This window comes from Pyxicephalus adspersus, chromosome 1 (genome assembly GCF_032062135.1).
Source record: "Pyxicephalus adspersus chromosome 1, UCB_Pads_2.0, whole genome shotgun sequence".
Lineage (NCBI taxonomy): Eukaryota > Metazoa > Chordata > Amphibia > Anura > Pyxicephalidae > Pyxicephalus > Pyxicephalus adspersus.
The window spans coordinates 79,573,176-79,593,455 of NC_092858.1; the positions used below are offsets into that span (position 1 = coordinate 79,573,176).

Below are 20,280 nucleotides of genomic sequence, written 5' to 3' on the forward strand. Positions count from 1 at the left end.
CATTTCAAATCTCGCCTCATCCTATTCACCTGCCATCTTACCCCCTAGTACATCACATCTACCCATATGTCTTTCACTCCATTAGTCACATTGATTCCAAATGTTTTTCTACTAACATCTCACTATTACCACACCAGGGCACTAAAACCTCAATCCTAATAACCAGTTTTCAACCATGGTCTCCCACACTCGGTTATTGATTTTCAACTTTTGCTAACTTTAGGCAAGTGACCAGACATAACTGTGATTAGCAAGGATGTGGGTGATTGTGGTTACCAAAATCCAAAAAAAGAAGGAAATGTGGGTATTGTTATGTAGCCCCCACAAAGTACTAGCTTTATGTCTATATATCTTTCAAAAATTTGTAACTGAAGTGTTAACAAACCGATACGTTGTTTTGAGTCTTATTTGTCTACAAAAGCCTGTGTGTGTGTGTTTAGCACAGGAAATAAGGTGAATTTTGTGGTTGGGAAACACCAGGCCAAGCAGAGAAAAGAAGTGCACAGGACAGCTGTATTTCTTCTAAAGTCTATGCAATACATTTCCACTGATTCCACAGTTTTACCACTGATGTTAATGGAATTGGTGTTTTAATGTAACTTTTCTTTTCTTTAACGTAATTAAAAAGATCCTCTCTCCAAAAGTACACAGCCCTGTCTAAAAATAGCCCAAGCACAAGTACCGGTAATAGATTGAAGAAAAGTCTGATTGCTTATACTTTACCTTCCAACACCAATCTATTCTGCCTTAGCTTAACAATATTTCATAAAACTCTGCATCCCCAAGCTCCCCTAAAATGCCCTTAGATATTTGTTTTTTTTTTTGGATTATTTAATTTTATTAAATTTTGCTTATATATATATATATACAATTAAACTAAAACCATACTATACAAAAACACATTATACACATACATTATACAAATAAAATACATTTTTTTTGAAAAAAATAAAACACAATACACTTATAATACAAAGTCTTCTGAGAGAAAAAATATAACATTTCTTTTTTGTGATGAAAGGAGCTCTAATGGTCTTATATATCTGTGCGTGAATAACAACCTACTAACAATCGTGACAAAAAACAAAAAAAAAGGGGGGGGGGGGTGAATGGCCTTATATCTGTGCATGAATATTGACCTACTAACAATACATGAGGGGAGGGGAAAAAAAAATAAAAATAAATTCTCCATACTTATACACCCTTTTGTAAGTATTGTATAAGTATATGTATAAACCACTAGCATATACTAACATACGAATGACAAAACATTCAAAACAAAAACAGCAATTCAAGTGAATGTCCTTCAAATTTATATTATACTATTCAGACAATATTATCAGATAAGAATGCATTTAAAATAAATTCATCCAGCAATTATCTACCTAATACCTTTGATGGTCTTATACAAAATAAAATCAGGAAACTCAAGGTTTACCATATATATCGTCAATATATCAGCCTTTTACATTAATCTCTACCCATGATGTTGAAATAACAGGCACTGTTTCTAAATAAAATCCATATCCCGGAAATCATAGTACCCCTCTTCCATCCTACAAACCTCCTCCACTAATTGCCACCAACCTTTCAATCAAGGTTCGCTAGGGTCCCTTTAATATCTAGGTATCTGTGCTTTAGTTGCATCAAGAAGAAACGGTATCAATGAACACCTATAACTGCCCTGTGAAAGTTTAGTACCATGGAAAACGATACATCAAGGGATAAGCTCCAACAGAACTCCTGCAATAACTTCAGTACGTCGTAAAATCCCTTTCCAATATTTTGCAATCACTGGGCAGTGCCACCATATATGTGGCAAAGTACCCTGCTGTCTACAACCTCTCAAACAAAGTGGAGATTCATGGGGGGAAAATCAATGTAGTTGTATGGGGGGATAATACCATCTAGAAAGGAGTTCAAAATTATTCTCCTGTATCCTAGCACTTACAGACGTCTTATGTGCCAGATTAAATATGACCTTTTTCTGAGACTCCAAAAGAGTGCTATTTATTCAATTTCCCACTTTGCCAAATTCTCAGGAAATTCCTAGGCGTTAAGAGCGTTTAAATACTTGTACAACAAAGGCACCGTATTAGGAGGCCTATCATTGCCTTTCAACATATCTTCTAGGGGATTAAGTTCTGTGCCAGTACGTATAGGGCGAGGCAAAGACTGCACAAAGTGGCATAATTGTGTGTACTGCCAGTTATGAATTGGCTTACGCCTCTCCTCCTGCACAAGCTAAGCAAGAGGGCGAACCGAATCTCTCATCATCGCTTGATATAAGAGTAGTCTAGAATTAGTTTGTCGACCCAAGAAAGAAGGTGACTGAAATCCTGTGAGAAAATAGGAATGTCTAGTAATGGGAAGTAAGGGGGATTTATATTGCCATCCTTGTTGTCTATGCAGAGCATCCTGAAACCAAAGAGTTATATTAGTAAGAGGTGAAGTATCTGGGCCTAAAGCTCTAAATTGCAGCCAAATAATTGTGCTTAAATTAACAGAACAAAGATCTAATTCTAGGTTAACCCAGCTCTTAGCAACACAATCATATTTCCAAATAAATATTTGATTTAAAATAGTGGCTCAGTGGTATTGTTAAATGTCTGGTTTTCCCAGACCTACCTAGTTTTAGGGCGAAAGAGTGATCTCCGAGAGACCCTAGCTCTTGAAGGGTACCATATAAATGTAGTTACCAATTTATTTAGACATTTACAGAAAGAAGATGGGAGCTGTATGGGTAGCATTTGAAAAATGAATAACATCCAAGGCAGAATGTTCATTTTTACTACATTACCTTTTCCTATCCAGGAGATGCGCAACTGTTTCCATTTTTGAGGAACTTGTCTAATAGTATTTAACAAAGGAATATGATTTTCCAGAAATAGCCCTGTCAAAGATGTCGCAATTTCAATACCTACAAATGTCAATGATTTATGGCAACATACAAATGGAAAACTATCTCTCAACCTCTTGCATTACCCGTCCTGGAATATTAATATTCAAAATTTCAGATTTAGATAGATTCATCTTAAAATTAGAAAGATGACCAAACTCAGAAAACTCTGCTAGCAATTTAGGGAGAGATATCAGGTTGTTGTATAAAAAACAATACCTCATCGGCATATGCCGCCAATTTATGTTCTACGTCACCAATTTTAATACCATGCACATCTGCATTTAACTGAACTGTATTCAAAAATGGCTCCAAACATATGGCAAAAGGCAGAGGCGATAAAGAACACCCCTGCCTAGTTCCATTATAGAGCTGAAAGGAGGCAGATAATGTACCATTGACACAAACCCTGGTGGTAGGACATGAATACAAAGACATGATCCACTTTGGCATCTTATGGCCAAGACCCAAATGTTCCAAATTCATAGACAAGTACAGCCAGTCCACCCGGTGAAACGCTTTCTCAGCGTCAGTAGATAAGAGAAGGGAGGGCTGGCTATACATGCGCACTTGATGCACTAAGGAAAGAACCCATGTAGAGTTATCTCTCCCCTCTCTACCTGGAATGAATCCTGTATGATCAAGATGAATCCACGAGGGAATAATAGCTTGTAATCTCATAGATAACACCTTCGCAGACAATTTTATATCCACGTTAAGTAGCGAGATTGGGCGAAAACTAGAACAAAGTGAAGGATCCTTACCCATCCTAGGTAACACCGATATATGGGCCCTCAAAGTGTCTTCACACAAAAATCCTCCCTTTACTAAGTTGATAATATATTTACAAAGGTGAGGGAGGAGTATATTTTGATAGTGCTTATATTATCTCAAGGAGAAGCCATCTGGGCCTGGGGGTTTTGCCCGTAGGTGTGGACTTAATATCCCGTTTCATTTCCATTAGCTCCTCCTGAGATATTCTAGGCAAATTAGCTCTATCGAGGTAGCGATTAATTTTTCCCCTTGTAACAGTCAAAGGTTCAGGGGATTCCTCCTCGCACACATGATAAAGATCTTGATAAAAATCTCTGAACACTGCTGTCATCTCTTGTCCAAGATAAACCAAGGCCCCAGATTTGTTCTTTATCTTAGAAATATAGGAAGCTGCTTTCATATTTCTAGGTACATTTGCTAAGTGTTTACCAGGTTTATTGCCCCATTCATACAGCCTCCTACCAACCTTAGAAATAGCATATTTCGCTTTCCCATCTAACAATTGGGTCAATTGTGACCGCAATTGTACCAACTGTGCGGCATGCGACTTCCACTGAGATTGTTTGTGCACTTCCTCTATACACCTAGTCTGGGCCAATAATTCCTTAATTCTACAACTTTTCTCCCTTTTCCTATGATAGATATTTGGTTTAACTCAATTTTAATGTTGTCTTTAGGTACCACTTTAACACAAAGAAGTTTTGTTATTTGTATTTTTAATTTAGGACAACCACCAAATGTATCCTTTCCTCACCAGCATTATTAAAAAGGGAGCACTGATCAGAATAGAATATTTGTAAAAACTACTTTACATAGTGTTACTATGTAGTGCCTTACAGCATGCTATAGTATGTGGTTGATGTTGAATTGATTTTTAGTCCTTAGTATAAACTGAATTTTTTTTCAGGGTTCAGCTCGGACTCCAGTGAAAATTATATGTAAGTTTGGGAACGGCTGGGGGGGCAGGGGTTGTAACTTTTACCTAACACTTGATTTTATGTTGAGAGAAAATGTTGGAGAAAAAATGTGATGGGGGTTCTTTACTAGCAACTAGAAAAGGCTGAAAATTATTAAAAGCTACCTAAAAAATACCTGAATGAAAAGCAAATTAATTTACTATATTAAAAGTGACCTAAACCCAGTATGGTTTCTTTTGTTCACACTTCATGTATAACTGGTAAACATTTAATACAAGATGTACAAACGTTTACAGGGTAAAAGAAGTTTATGAGTTTTATAAAGAAAGTGCAAAGCAAGAAGCAAGAGGAAAGTGCAAAATGTCTTCGTTTTTTCTGATTCATTCAGTTGTATGTGTACATTTTAGCTTTAGCTATTAAGTTCTGTAAACATTTATTACTAACAAACCAGCTGAGGTTAGACTGACCAATATGCCAAAGCTTCAGCTGCTGTATGGAATTATAGCTATTAAATGTGTATGCAATAATTTTATAGAACTGTAGCTTCCAAATGTAACATATATTTTCTTTTTAGTGTCCCTATAGCATCATGTTACTACAATTTTGGTAAGGAACATCTTCTACCTGCACTGCAATCTTACAATAGATAATATGCTGTGCTACATTTGCAGCTTAGCATTTGATTCCTTTTTTTTGCGGTCAGCCATTGATTTTTTTGTGCAACTCTAAAGTACACAAAAATAGTCTTCTAGAAATACCTTAAAATATACATACACACACAGTATGTATAAAATTATAGAAGTCCAAAGATCCCCAAACCCTTGGATGGTTTTCAACCCTTGAATACCTTGTCTGACTGATGTTCTGTAATTTGGCTTGCCATTTTACGGTTGACGTTACTCAACATTGTGTATCCCTAAATCTCTATCAATTTATGCCCACCCCAGAAGCCATCCTTCGCGAATCCAAGCCCTGGGGACAACAAAGTGCCAGTATGGTACTACTAGCCTCCCAAGTTTATGTGTAGATGAGGAGTAGATCATTAGACTGGGAGCTTGGCATCTTGGAAAGCATTGTTGATGCAAAACTATTGTACTCAAGGAACTCTATGCAGGAATCCCTAATGCATTGCTTCTATAGTACCACAGAACCAGGGTTCCGTGGTACCATAGAAGCAATGCATTAGGGATTCCAGCTTAAAGTGTATTTAAACCTAAATGTTTAATGTTTTTGTGAAGAGAGCCATTATTCTCAACCAGTTTGGACTTCAAGCAAACATCTTCATTACATGGGGGGGATTCATATTGGAAGACAGTATTGTGTGCTTTTAGTTCTGCTCAGATGAAGTAACATCTTCTGAATAGATTGACATTTGGAAAGTGGTATTTTAGGTATAAGTTTACTGGTTTGGCTCCTGAATTATAATGAATCTTTATTATGTTGGATTTATAAAGGCTATCTGTGAATTTTTCCCCCCATAGATTTTAACAAGTCGCGTACGTACGGAAATGTCTTTAACTATAAAGAGTCAGTTGAAGCAGGTAAGAATCAGCTATATAAAGAATATGTCAGTGTGAAACACAGTGAAAAACAACTCCAGGCATAACAACTTAATACACCAATCAAAAATACATACATGTTTACTGACCAAGATAATTCATTACTGGTAAAAATGTAATCAATGTGTTCAGCCAGCCAGTTCTGGATCACCTCTTCTCTATCTAGTCAGATATGATAACACTGGTTTATTGTGTTTAGGCTGAAGCAACAACACGCTGCATTGCTGAATCAGGAAATAAGGGTATTACTTGCCTGGCAGTGCAGCTTGGAAATTACAACACTGGCTGTGCAGAACTGCAAATCTTTTGGCAGGTAAACATATATGTATTTTACCTGCATACTTTGTTCCTTGCCTGGATATCTTTATGAAGTTGGTTACAATATATACCTTACTAATTGAAAAAAACTTACAAGTAAATGCATTGTGCCTGTGCTTTTAATATTCTTGCTAAATCCAATTACATTTGTTCCCTTAAGAATACGAAACAGTAGAATATCAGAATATCTGGAATGGACCTATGGACATAAAAAGTACACAAACAGGTATGTCATCTTGCACTATTTACAAGAATTGCAAGCACATGTTTATCAAAATATCTTTGAAAAACTGCATTTTGCACCAAAAGTACCCTAATAAAAGTAAGAGTGAATGTTACAAAAACACTACCAATCTAGCATTGTTCAGTAATCTTTATTTTAGTAAAAAATGACTTTAATACCTGTGAAACAAACCAGTCCAGCTCTGGTTGGCACAAGTACAGTCTGAGAATTATGTGTTTTGTGACGAGTTCGAAAATGCAGTGCGAACAGAAGATACATCACTCAAACTGAAGAGCTATAGCAAAATTTATATTTATTGTAGCAAGAATGCATTAAAAATTACAGAAATCATCAGTTGGCATCGAGCTGCTATATTATAATAAAGTATTTTGTAGCTTAGATTTAATCTCTGTTGCATTGTCAGGCAGTTAATCACCATTTCATTCTGCAAAAAGGTGCAATTTAATAAGGAATATTACCATGTCCTGCAGTTCCCAGAGGAAAAGAGTATGTGGGATAGTTTCCAGGTGGTGATCCTAGCCCAAGAACACCCACAAGGTACTGCAAAGGGCACAGCTTGTGTACCAAACTACATAAACCTCTCTTTAGAGTGGTGGGAGAAAATATATATTTGCAGAAATATGGAAAGTATGCAGTCCTGCTTTATAGATGATGTTTTCACCTAAGCCACCCATCTCCATCTTATAAGATACATTTATGAAAGGTGACAGTTTTAAATAACTACATTGGCATATTTTTTACAAGAGCACTCAAACATAATCCTTTAAATTTCTTAGATCTCATGATTAAGGATTTGGAATGTAAGGTACATACAAAGTTTTTTTTTTTTTGTTACACATTGCACCACCACCTTAACTTACTGAGAAAAGTAATACTAGCAGGACAATTCCTAAAGATCGCCCATACATATATGTGTTAATGGGTGAACAGGTAAAACAATCACCCTGCTATCAAAAAAAACAGGCAGTACTGTTTTACAGGAAGCACTTCTACTGGCTGCAGGTTATTCGGGCCCCGTTTTGATTTACATTAGCCTATGAAAGCCAGGGGACATGCAGCTGATCAGGCTAAGAAAATTCTTTATAGTGCATGAGTACCCAAAAAGGGTAATAGATATCACAAGGCTAAAGTTTAAGTTTAAGAGTACCTGCTAACAAAAGAAGTCATACAAGCCAGATCTTAAAATACTGGTCATTGTTCGATTGGGATAAAGACATATGTGCAATCCAGCTTGCCATCAACTACTAATGTAGTCTTTACCTAGCAATGTGTTCCAGACAGAGCTTTTAGCCTGTAAAAAGATCGGTTCAGACCTATAATAAACCAACAAGTGCATGGAAGTAATTCACACTGACAAGTTATGACGCACTGGAAAATAGTATCAGAAGCTGCAGCTCTGGTTCATTGATCAATATTTTTCCATTTAGGTCAATTTAATGGAGCCCTTCAACAATATAATGTACATAGTATGAATTATATAATAAGGTTGGGCAACAGTTGCCATTGCCTACCAATAAGTGGGCCATGGGCTAAAATCTTTTATGACCTTTGTTCAAGAAAAGCCAGGTTGACACTCCATAAAACTGGAAATGCTAAGCGTATATTACACAACTGGAAACCTATACACTTTAGGAAATTTGAAGACTGATTATTTATATTATTTCAAGACTCAATCTTTTGTATGCCTAAATTACCTTTTTCTGTATTGACAGGTTCCAGAACAAAGAGATGATTTTCTAAAGATAATGAAGTCTGAGATTTTCGGTCGATAAACAAACTGTTCTTGGTCTATTTTCTATACTCCTGTTATTTATGTATTAATAATTAAAGCATAACTATCATTGATTAAATAATGCTTAATGACTCTGAAAATTAAAATCCAAGCCAAGCAGTTGGAAATTGATGGGCCTTTTGTTTGGTTTCTGATTATACACATCTCTCAGTTTATAGTTTTACTATTCTACTCCTTGGAAGGTGCTATTTATGTGAGTACATGGATTAAAATTTAGAATTTTTCTTTTACTATGTCCTCAGAAAAATGTACATATCAGAATACTGTCTTCATTGTACAACCTTTTTTGTGCCAAATGGGTCATTCAAAAGATTTTTTGGTATTGGAAAGAACTACCTTACAATTCCTAGCATAAGTTCACCTGAGTAAATCTATGTCAACCCATCTCCTGCTAAATTGGCAGGGTGAACAAAGTGGGAGCTGCCAGGTTAAAGCACCAAGAGGAACAAAACCTTATTTGCTTACAGGGTATATTAGCTTTTCTCAGGTGCAACAATGCATTTTGAATAGTACTTCCTTTGTACACCTTCCTCTACATTTGAAAATGTAAATAAAAAAAAAAATGCAATAGCTATAGACAGAAATCTTAGTTTATCTCCTCCATTCCTTCATTTTTGTTGAAGGTAACCTCTACTTACTCACAATCAAATAAAAGAAAAATACAACACTGAGTACACCAGAACATATGGCACAAATGTAAATACCTAGACGTGTGTAAATTGGGCTCTAGAGTTTTATTTTTTTTTTTTTTTTATAAAAAAAACAAAAAAAAAGGGAAATCTGTGCATCATATATATAAGAATAATACAGCCATTAGCTTGTTGACACTGCAGTCTTCTGACACAGACGTGCAAGGAGTCCAGCCATCTGAAGAAGAGAATTGACACCCTCTGCAACCTTCATGTGTGTGTAACCAATTTCCTGTTAACAAACAATACATGTTAGTATTCTCATAGAAAATAATTTCCTTAGAAATATGTAAACACAGCAACAGATTTATAGGTCACCTCTGATGCTGTAGTACATTATTAAAATAAACTTAGCATGCCGATGTGACAAACAATACATTTTATTACACTTTTGCAGTTTCACAGGTTATCTTACCTACTCGGAAAAGTTTCTATTTTGCAGACGTATTGTGATTTCACACTTACTGTTTAACAAAATAGGGTAATGTAGGAATTTTTGGGAATAGATTTATACTGATTACAGTGGTAACCAACAGCATGTTATAGATTTTAGCTAAATGCTCACAGAACAGTTAAATAATGAGCATGTAAAATTGGCGAAAATTTAAACAGACTGGAGTTGACAGTATTAGCATTCACCCCAACATCTGGATTACCCATTGAAGAATAATAAATCTAAATTCAGTAACTTTATGGTAATCACAGCATAATATTTTGTGGCATGCCAGTGGCAAACTAATTATTTTAAAAATATATTTTACAATGCACTCAGTTTTTTCCCTAAACCTAAATATATACCAGAACCCTAAACTGTGCTTCCTATTGCTATTTCTTTGGGGAGCTTGTGAGGAAGTTTCATATGATAAAAAAACATAGGCGTGGCAAAGTAAGCACATACCAGGAAGTAATTCTACATTCTCTCTTCTGTGATTGGGATAATAAATTTAATATATATGAAATGGTAAATAAATTGGTGATGATATAACTGCCAGTGTGAGTGTTTGTTATGATTGCATGACAAAAATGTAAAATATATAGAAACTTTGCAAATTTTTCTTCGCCTTTAACATACTGTACTGATGAATGAGATTTCAAAATGAAGGTGGCATTACCAGGAGTGACTCTTCACCAGTCTAGTGGAAAAAATTAAGCGAACACTGGCCATTATTTGCAAAAAGTGGTCACGTTCAGATGAGTAAACTGAGGGGAATGCACAGAGTTGTTAGAGATCTGTGTTGGTACCATTTCAGTGAATTATACACATAGGAACAAGGATTGTTTTTTATCCAGATATTCATGATTGCATGGAAGATTGTACCTAGTCAGTCCAGAGATTGTGTTTGATAGACTTATGTATTTAGAATAATTGCAAATGAAAGCAGTTTTATGAATAATCTTAAAATAATGGTACTTACTGTAGTCTTTTACTTAGTGCTATTTTGATGTGTTCCAATTGAGGATTACAAAATTGTCATACAATCTGTATTACATATTATAGTGCGTTAAATACATAAAATTACATACCATTATCTTAAGATAAATATTAGTATTTATATTCAAGTTCACTAAATAAAATGATTAAAACTCTACCTGAATTGGGTTAGCTGTATATCTTTCTCTCTAATATTCTGTAGATCTATTGATTTAATGGCATGTATCAATAACCCCTTAATCAAGAGGCAACCAGCATCCAGTTACAATATTATTCTATATTCAAGTCAAGCTATTTTCAGTCAGGCTAAAGTAAGATTATTACACTAAACATAACTATACCTTAAAAATGGTCCAACTACAAATCATTCCTTTGTACTCCCCTTACAACGTTTGTTTCTTTTTAGATTCTCCAAACTATCCAGTATCAACATTATTATGCAACCAGAATTGTTTGTTGTGTTTCTATTGTCCAGGCATCAGCACCAAGTAAGTTTGCTGAATATACTTTTGTAAATTGTATATATGTCTTTAAGGACCACCTATACCAACATAAATCATGCTTGATAGTATGATACTAGAATGGACATTAAGTTCATTTGTAAATTTTTTGTTTCAATCAGATTTATTGGGTTTTCAGAGGGGAAAAAAAAAAAAACAATAAAACAAAACCAAGGATACATAACAAAAAAAAAAAAAAAAATCAAATATACAACACATACATCATAGCAAACATAACAGTGTAGGCTCCTTTTTAACAGACATCTAGTACCAGAAAGCTGCATATACCCAAAAAATATGACAAAAAAACATAACAGTTCTAAGGGGGATCACATAGGACATAGTGAACCTGTACAAAAACAGCTACATATCCGCTAGCTGAAGCGTATGGCACAGAGTGGAAACCAATATTCTCAAACAACAGATAAAATAAGAACAAAGATAGACACTTATAACAAAGCAGCCCAGACATATAAGGGGGGGATGGGAGGGGGAAGGGGGAATGCCATTCGATACAAAGATAAACATTTATAAATTTTTGATATAGCACTGTTGAATAAGGCTGATGTGGTATTATGTATTATTATAATTTCAAAGGTCTCTCAATCCCTCGAGGAAGCCCAGTGGGGCGAAATGTGTCGGGAACAGGGATAATATTGACATTTCAAGACACTTGTTTTAAAACCTATTATGCATATCATAGCATACCGTGTTTCCCCGATGATAAGGCACTTATCATAGGGGAAACAGGGTAGTGAAACTATGTTAGACAGACATAGCGCAGTTGAACTCTGTTAAATGTAGGATTATCTAAAATTTTTAAAGCTTAAGACTTTTATTATATTTGCTCTGCCTATGAAAGCCTGTCTGTTCTATCCCTCTCTTCACTATATGAAGGAATAGCTGCTATACATTTAAGAAACAAGGTAAAGAAGAACATAGCGGGATTTATAATTATTAAATATTTCAACAAGTTTATTGTGTTGGATAAGCTCCCATCAGCCAGCGATAAATACATTCTGGCTGCTAAAAAAAAAAAAGATTTTTAAGTTATGGTATGCTTGTCACCATCAGGAAGCCCATCTTGAGCAAAGACATGTAGCTGCAACAGTTTTATCTCATGTCATGTAGCTCTAAAGAGGTTACAGGATGTCACTGTGGTTCGCTGACTTCAACTCACTGACACAGTGCCAACAACCCAAAATATGAGCAACGCAACAAAAATGAACCAATTCTGTAATGTAATTGCGAAAATTTACCTAAAGAGGTATTTTTTGGTAATCATTTTAAAAGGGCCCTTTTTTTTAGGCAACACATTTTTTTGTTGTTTTGATAAATACTTTTCAATTAGTTTTCATGACTGCTAGAAATAATCCTGACCCCAAAATAAGATCTTCTTTCCTCTATACAGAAACAGGTCTATATAAAGCTTAGATAACATAAGAATGTTACTCATAAAAGCAAGCACTGATCTCAAATGCTTCTTGACTTTGATACCCTTCCTATTAGAACTTTGATGTGGTCAATATAAAAGCATTTATATGCCTGTTCCTTATGCATCTATTATAAACATAAGTTATAATATATTAGTATTATATGTAATATATTAGTATTATTATGCTTAATATTTAAAAAAAAAAAAACTTTTGAAAAAAATATTAAGCATCACTTAAACCCATCACCGGTTAATGTACCTTAATAAATTCTAGCTTGAGGTATTCAGGCATCTGGAAAGTCTTACACACTCGAAAGATAATGCTGATGATGTCTTCTGGGGAGTAACCTAGTTTCCAAAGATGAGCCACTACCTGCAATAATTAAGACCTTTATTCACATAAGATAATGTTATTATCACATAAGAACACAATGTTCTGCCAAAGCATGCTGTTTCTATAGCATAAACTAACAGTAGTCAACACTAATACACTGAATATGTAAAATGTTACCATGCAATTGTGCCAAAGGAGTAGTGTGCATTTTTCAGAACTATCTTTGACACACACTATATAAATGTAAAACTCCAGCTAATTTTCATACATTACTATTACACTTCACTTTCGGGTATAAAAATGTCACCATTTATATAAATATGACAAGTAACCAAGATCGTTGAAGTAAAACAACTATGATTTCTATACTACAAACCTTGTATGCTTCATCAATGTTTGCATTTACACAGTGCTGTAACATTTCTTTCACCAACAGTGGATGCGGCTCATCACAAACCTAACAGACGAAAAAAAATGAAAAAACAAATTAGAGGCATGTTGCTACTGAACTACTACTATCACAAAGAATGTACTGAACACAAATAAAAAACTTGCCTTAAACACATTTGTACTGTTCACAAACCCAAAGCCAGCATGCGTCGACTGCAAGTTATTCAAAGCCTAAAAAGAAATCAAAATAGTAAAGCAGTGGCAAAGCAAGGAGTGATTATTTATAGATAGCAATATATGTCTATTAATAAAGCAGTGACTGACGATAACCAGTCTGGAGAATCTTCAGGTCATATGTAGCAGTATAGCAGTTATTATTACTTATGTTTGGCAGCTACCTGTCTCATGTCTCCTTGTGCTGTAAACACGATTGCTTCAAGACCATCATCTGTGCACTGGACATTCTCCCTCTCCACAATGGTCATTAACCTTGCAAGAACCTGTGAATCAGTTAGCTTTGTATAGCGAAGCACAGCACATCGAGACTGAATGGGTTCTACAAGAGAGATTATAAAAAAAAAAAAAAAAATTACGAAGTCATTAAGCCATGTTAAGATCAGATCTAGACAATGAATGCAAAGCCCAAACTGAACTTACCTATGATTTTATCTGATGCATTACAAGCCAAAGCAAAACGTGTTGTCTTGGAATAGATCTCCATAGTTCTTCTTAAAGCTTGTTGGGCTCCATCGGTCATGCTAGGAAATATAAAAATATTTACATTTTGAAAGCACATTCATATCCTTATTGGTTATATTAGCATTAGCCTGCAGTACCACAAATTACTGCAAATTAGTTTACATATTAGTTTACATATTTGTGAAATGTAACACCGAGATGACATTTAAATTAAGTAAAAGTTGGACATGCCATTTTGCAAACATTTTTTTGTTTGTTATGCATTAAAGCTACACCCTTTTCCTGTTATTATGTTTGTTTTCTGCTTCCTCTTTGCAGTTCCCCTGTTTTATACATTGCCCCCCCCTCCCCTTTTTTCCACTCTTCATGAAAAACAATAAAATCCTTTGAAATTAAAGGACAATAACCTGTCTGCTTCATCCAGAATAATTATCTTATGCCGACCTTTCGGAAGTGTAACCTTTTGCTGTGCAAACATTTTGATCTTGTTTCTCACCACATCAATGCCTCTAAGAAAAAGAAAAAGATCAGAATGAGAATTATTAAAGGTAATTGACAAAAGTACAAATATTTGATATAAATAACATACACAAACTTTTTAAAGCTAAAGTTTAAAAAAGTTTTACAGGGTTCACAAGCCAATGGATGCACGGCACTGTTTAATAATATTATTTGGTTAGCATCTAACCTATTAAACCATTGTATAGTATACGTTCATCTTTACAGTTTTCTTCACCAATCTCTGCTCTACTGAAAAGCAGTTTCTCTTCAATGCAGCAGGAACAATGGAATCATGGAAGGTGGAGGTGTAATGATTTTTACTTTCCTAAAATAAAAGTTGTATATTGCACTTTTCACTCCAATAACCATTATACAAACCCCACTTACCGATCATTTGAAGCATTGAGTTCTAGGACAGCATCCTTGAGTGCCGGACCCAAAAGTGCACGGGCTAAACACAAAATACTGGTGGTTTTACCAGTTCCGGGAGGACCCTGAAAGTGCAGATATACAGTTAATACCTTATTCCAGTTTTGGCGCTTATCAAACATGCAATATTAACTTTAGGGTTTTTTTAATAACATATTGCCAATAGTTATCACCTACAAAGGTAAAGTATATTTAAACCAAAACAATTTATTTGCTACCTACAGTTAAATAATAAATTGAATGTATTTTCATGTATTGCTGTGCAGAATAATAATAGATGAATATACTTACAGCAATAATGATATTTGGAACATTTCCCTCTCTTGCAAAAACCTGAAAAAGATTTAAAGTCATTATAATTGTTTAATAATAAATAAAAACATCCATCATTAGAATTGAAATTGTTTCTGCTCTGCATCTCTTGTTAGAACACAAGCAGCAGTACCAGCAGTTATGTATTTTGTCTTTGGTATAGCAAGCTACAGCACCCAAGCTAAGTTTTGTTAAGGAGTCTTTATCCATTGATCTTAAAGCGTACCTAAACCTAGAACTTTCACTTTATACAAAACATTTTTATTTAAAGTAAAAATTTTAACTGTTTGTGTTTAAGCATTACCTTTAAAAAAAAAAAAAAAAAAAAAAAAAAAAAAAAAAAAAAAAAAACCGCGCAGCACCTCCCCCTTAACTCTCGATCGCCTAGGCAATCAAGAATGAATGGGAGCGCAGAGCACCTAAGAGCCTCCCGGGATGCATGACTTAGGTATCCCAGGAGGTTCTTGGTTGCTACTGGGATGCTCGGGCATGCACAGAAGGAGCCCTTTCATCAAAAGGAAAAAAATTGCCGATCTTATGCATGCACAGTGGGATCGGCAAGTTTTTTCCTCCAATCTCTGTCACCCGATCTTGCATCTGCGTTGGGTAACATAGTAAGAAGAACCCGGAAGAATAGTATAAGTAGCCAGAAGAAGAGGCTGGCGCGCCGGCCCGGAGACGGATACCAGGATGGCGTAGGACCCGATGGAAGAAACCACCCAACAGATCGATTGGGTTTACTTTCTCTTTAACCCTCTTAGCGGTAATGCCGAGTGTGACTCGGGGTGGTTTTTACTTCCTAAAAGCAGTAATGACGAGTCACACTCGGGGTCGCTAAAAACATTAAATAAATAATATTAATAAAAAAAAAACTCACCTTGTTCTGTTGGCGTCCCCCAGCATCCTGATGGTCTCTGCAGGTCCTTGGGACACATCTTCTTTCTTCGATCTTCAGCCGGTGAATGCAGAGACGTTCTCCAGGGTTTCCCGGTGACGTCGGTGCAGGCGGGAAAATTCAAAAATTTTTGTATTGGATTCAATACAAAATAGCTGTATTAAGTCCAGTACAAAGAAATATTATATATATTTTACATGCTTCTGTAGTTCTATTACTGATTTCTGCAATTTTAAAAAAATTTTTTTAATAGATTTTTGTGTTTTTTATTTAAAGTTTATTAATACATTTATTAAATATTAGACATATTTCAGTGAGTTATGCCTAAGAATTATAGCCTACAAATGTAACGCTTTTTGCATGAAAATACGGACAGAATTAGAACGCCAGGGGGGTTAAGCCCTATACAGACATCAGATTTCTTTCATAATCATTTGACAGGTGAATAAATGTGCACTGAAGACAAGCACAATATTTGTTTTAGGTGACAACCATCTGATGTGTGTACAAAGTTTTATACTGCTCAGCTGGGGGTGGAGACAATGATAAACATACATTTATAAAAGAAAAAAAAATTACCTCAAGTCGGCTAACAGTTTCTTCATTGCCAATGATTTCATTAAGCTTTATTGGTCTGTATTTCTCTACCCTACAAGAAACACAAAGTAGTCAACACACAGATCATGGAACCAGATTTCCCCACACACTGCACCACTTCAAATGAAAGCACAATGGAAACGGTATATTTTCCAAGAGCATTAAAATTAAAGTCTTACAGGACCTACACAGGACATAGGTGTCCTCCAGTGTCCTGCCTGTTCCGATCCCAATCCTCTGGCCGCATCCTCTTCCTCCAAGGAGTTCCCAGTGACGTCAGTGCATGCGGGGGGGCGTGGTGGGAATTTTACATTATTTTGTGTTAGATTCAGTACAAAATACCTGTATTGAATCCAATACAAAGTAATCATTAGATTATATATATTACATATGCTACTGTACAGTTATATTACAGGTTTCAGTATTTTTGATTTAATCTTCTGGGCTGTTCATCTTCTGGGCTGGTTCATTTCTGTCCAGTTTTATGTCTAAAAGTGGCCCATTGTTTTTCATTAAAATGTATTTTACAGTAAAATAGTATGAGTATAAAAAAAAGTTTGAAACAAAATCATGTAAAAATAATAAATTAAAAAATAAAAATTTTAAGTAAATATTATATTCATACAATTATACTATACTGTAAAATACATTTTCATCAAAGACAATGTACTGCTTTTACACATATAAATCCACTGTATTGCATTCAATACAGTTATTTTGTATTGAATGCAATACAAATAGATTTGAATTCCCCACCCCCATGAACGGAATGTCCGCACACACCGACATCACTGGGAAATTTCCGGTGCAGGGAACAACGGCCGGAGGAAGAAAGAAGACCCGAAGTACGACGCCGGCGGATCAGGTATGATCCGCATATAAATAGGACATATAAATTGGGACAGAAGGTTAATAAAGCAGCAACAAAACAGTCCCCTGCTTTAATGCTGCAGAGAAGAGTTGCTGGTCTATGTATAAAGGTCCAAAACATCCAATGAGTCAGAAGAGACATAGTCTGTGTAATTTACATATAATAATATATATACAGGTTGACATTCAAAAATCCAGGCAACCTGAGGAGTGCCGGATTTTCGAAGCTTATATATGCTGTATATATTAAAATGAAATGACACTAAATGAAAAGCAAATGAAGTTTTATTGTTCACCAAATAAATAAAAGTTTTACAGAATTTTTGTTCAACTAAACAAAATAGTGCCTCAGAATTTTAAATATTACTGTACCCTGGAAAAGAAGCTAAATAACATATGGGCTATCAGGATGATCATCTTCATGTATAACAGTAACAGCATCCTCAGCAACAGGAACAGCTTCAATTTGTGGAGGAAAAACAGGACCTAACAGTTGATTCTGGAACAGCACCATCAAAACATTACCAGCGCCTCCAGAAAACAGTGTATATTTGAAAATGTGCTCTGAAATCTATGCCGGGAAACTGAAGATTGCGGATTATTGATTTTTTGAATGTCAACCTGTATTACCATAATAAAAGTTTTGAGACAGAGACAACAAGAAGTCTTTTCTTTCACTACATTCAACAAAAACAGAAAAATCTATTACAAAATATATATATATATATATATATATATTGATAGAAGTATATTTCATTATATGGCATTATCTATTTTGAAGTTTGAGAATAACTTTCCAGTGCCTGTAGCTACCAAGGTTGTATTGTAATCTTATTTACAGCTTGCTGAGAACAGGAAAATAATAAAACATGCATAGTGTACCTGCACCAGGTAATACTGAAAACTTTCATCACCCCCCTGACAGTGACAGCACTGCTGATTGGCTGCCCTGGTACCCCTACAGTCACATGTTACCCCTGCAGTCCTGTGTAAGGTCTAGGGTTGGCTGGGAGCGCTGAGTTATGGGAAATGTAATGTACTGTATGGGCAGACATTAAAGAGAACCTGTTGCTTTGCTCATGATTACTCAGTTTTATTTCCTGCATGATCCTCTATATAACATTGTGTTGTGATATGTACAGCAGGACATGTGGCAGCACACTGCCAGGGACACATTCATGCCGGCTGTGCCTCCCCCCTCTCCTATAAAGCGGCACTCACCAGGGCAGCTCATAGGTCCCAGCGGGCCCCTTACTCCCTGAAGGTTGCTGCTCTTTATTGCCCTGATCCCCGCTCGGTGCTTCTTCCATTTCCACCTCCATGTTTATTTCCCGCCAGCACCGCACTGGGACGGCTCATTATCATGACGTCACCTGGCCGCGCCCACAGTGATTTTATCGCTCGGTGCAGGGTGCTGGATTGTAATACAGTAAACGTGCTTAGACCGACACTTATTATCAGTATTATGTCAGTCATTATGATTATATGTTGAAAATATAATTTTTTTGTATTACAGAATAGTGTAGAAGTTACAGAATCAGGACACTAGGGGGCGCCTGGGAGTCGTGTTGTGACTTTGTATATGGTGTGTATGGGCAGAGAGCGGGCACAGGGCCCTGCAGCTGTTTGCAAGCAGGAAGCTGGCTGACGCTGCTGACTTTTCTATGAAGATAATGCTACTCAAGACAGTCAAACTGGCTTTACTTTTTAATAGGCAAATGAATGGGAGCTGTGAAAGCAGAACATAAGATTCCAAGTACAAAAATAAAATGAGCAAGTGTTTCCCTGTCACTCCCTTACATAGGGAGGTAATGCAGTGAGACTGTGTGACAGAATTATCACAAGGGTTCAGCTGGAGTCATATATTCCTGCCATGGCTGCTTGAGAGTCACACCGCAACCAAATGAACCTGACCACTTGTTAGGCTCAATTCACATGAAGCAGCAACAAGGAGAGTAGCCATTGGCTGCTACAAACCCCTCCCCCCATCCCATCATCACAAGAAGCAAGTGCTACTCACTGGTCCTGATTTAATAAAGCTTGCCAAGGCTGGAGAAGATACACTTTCATCAGTGAAACTGGGCGATCCAACAAACCTGGAACGGATTTCTTAAAAGTCATTTGCTATATGGATGACCCAGCTTTACTGATAAAAGTGTATCCTCTCAAACCTCAGAGAGGTTTAATAAATCAGGCCCACTGAATGAATGAGAATCTTCTATCTAGTGGAGTAAGGGGGCAAACAACGGCCAGCTAGCCCGTCTATAGCCACCTCATGTATATTTAGCCTACATTATGTGTTTGTTCAGGCTAAAATGGTAACTAACAAATCTTTAACCGCCCACAAATTCAGACACCCAAACTGTAAACCTGTTGCAGAGACTTTGCTCTGTAAGAAGCATCTTAATTTCCATATGTGTCACTAAATTGATTTTTATAAATACCTACATTTTAGAATGTTTTGACATTTGTACACTGTGCTAACAGAAGTCATTGTAGTTTGCCTACAAACTAACACTTCATTTAGTGTCAATTTCCAGGTCCTCCTGGGGCATGTGCAGAAGAAGCCCTTTCGTAAAAAAGGGGTAAAAAAAGCACACATGCGCAGTGAGATCGGCAAGTTTTTTTCCCTAACTACACCACCTGATCTTGCGCCTGTGTTGGGTGACGTAGAAAGAAGAACCCAGAAGAGGA

The 20,280-nt window shown here is 36.0% G+C and overlaps 1 protein-coding gene across 1 annotated transcript; it reads right to left on the reverse strand.

Annotated features, from left to right (window-relative positions):
* Nucleotides 1-6,978: 6,978 nt before the first annotated feature.
* On the reverse strand, nt 6,979-18,930 carry RFC2 (replication factor C subunit 2). The gene is made up of 11 exons (XM_072415707.1): nt 18,808-18,930; nt 16,699-16,768; nt 15,204-15,245; nt 14,871-14,977; nt 14,390-14,491; nt 13,941-14,041; nt 13,682-13,839; nt 13,449-13,514; nt 13,270-13,350; nt 12,819-12,932; nt 6,979-9,424 (listed from the first exon to the last, which is right to left on the reverse strand). Exons 1-11 carry the CDS (start codon nt 18,906-18,908, stop codon nt 9,317-9,319), a joined length of 1,050 nt encoding a protein of 349 aa, XP_072271808.1. The 5' UTR covers nt 18,909-18,930; the 3' UTR covers nt 6,979-9,316.
* Nucleotides 18,931-20,280: the final 1,350 nt, after the last annotated feature.

Bases quoted from the DNA above. Each gene is read 5' to 3' on its own strand.
- RFC2 (XM_072415707.1), bottom strand. From the start codon at position 18,908: ATGGAGGTGGAAATGGAAGAAGCACCGAGCGGGGATCAGGGCAATAAA. The intron at 16,769-18,807 runs GTGAGTGCCGCT...TGTTTCTTGTAG, and splicing joins GGGACCTATGAGCTGCCCTG to GGTAGAGAAATACAGACCAA. The intron at 14,978-15,203 runs GTAAGTATATTC...CTGCACTTTCAG, and splicing joins TTCCAAATATCATTATTGCT to GGTCCTCCCGGAACTGGTAA.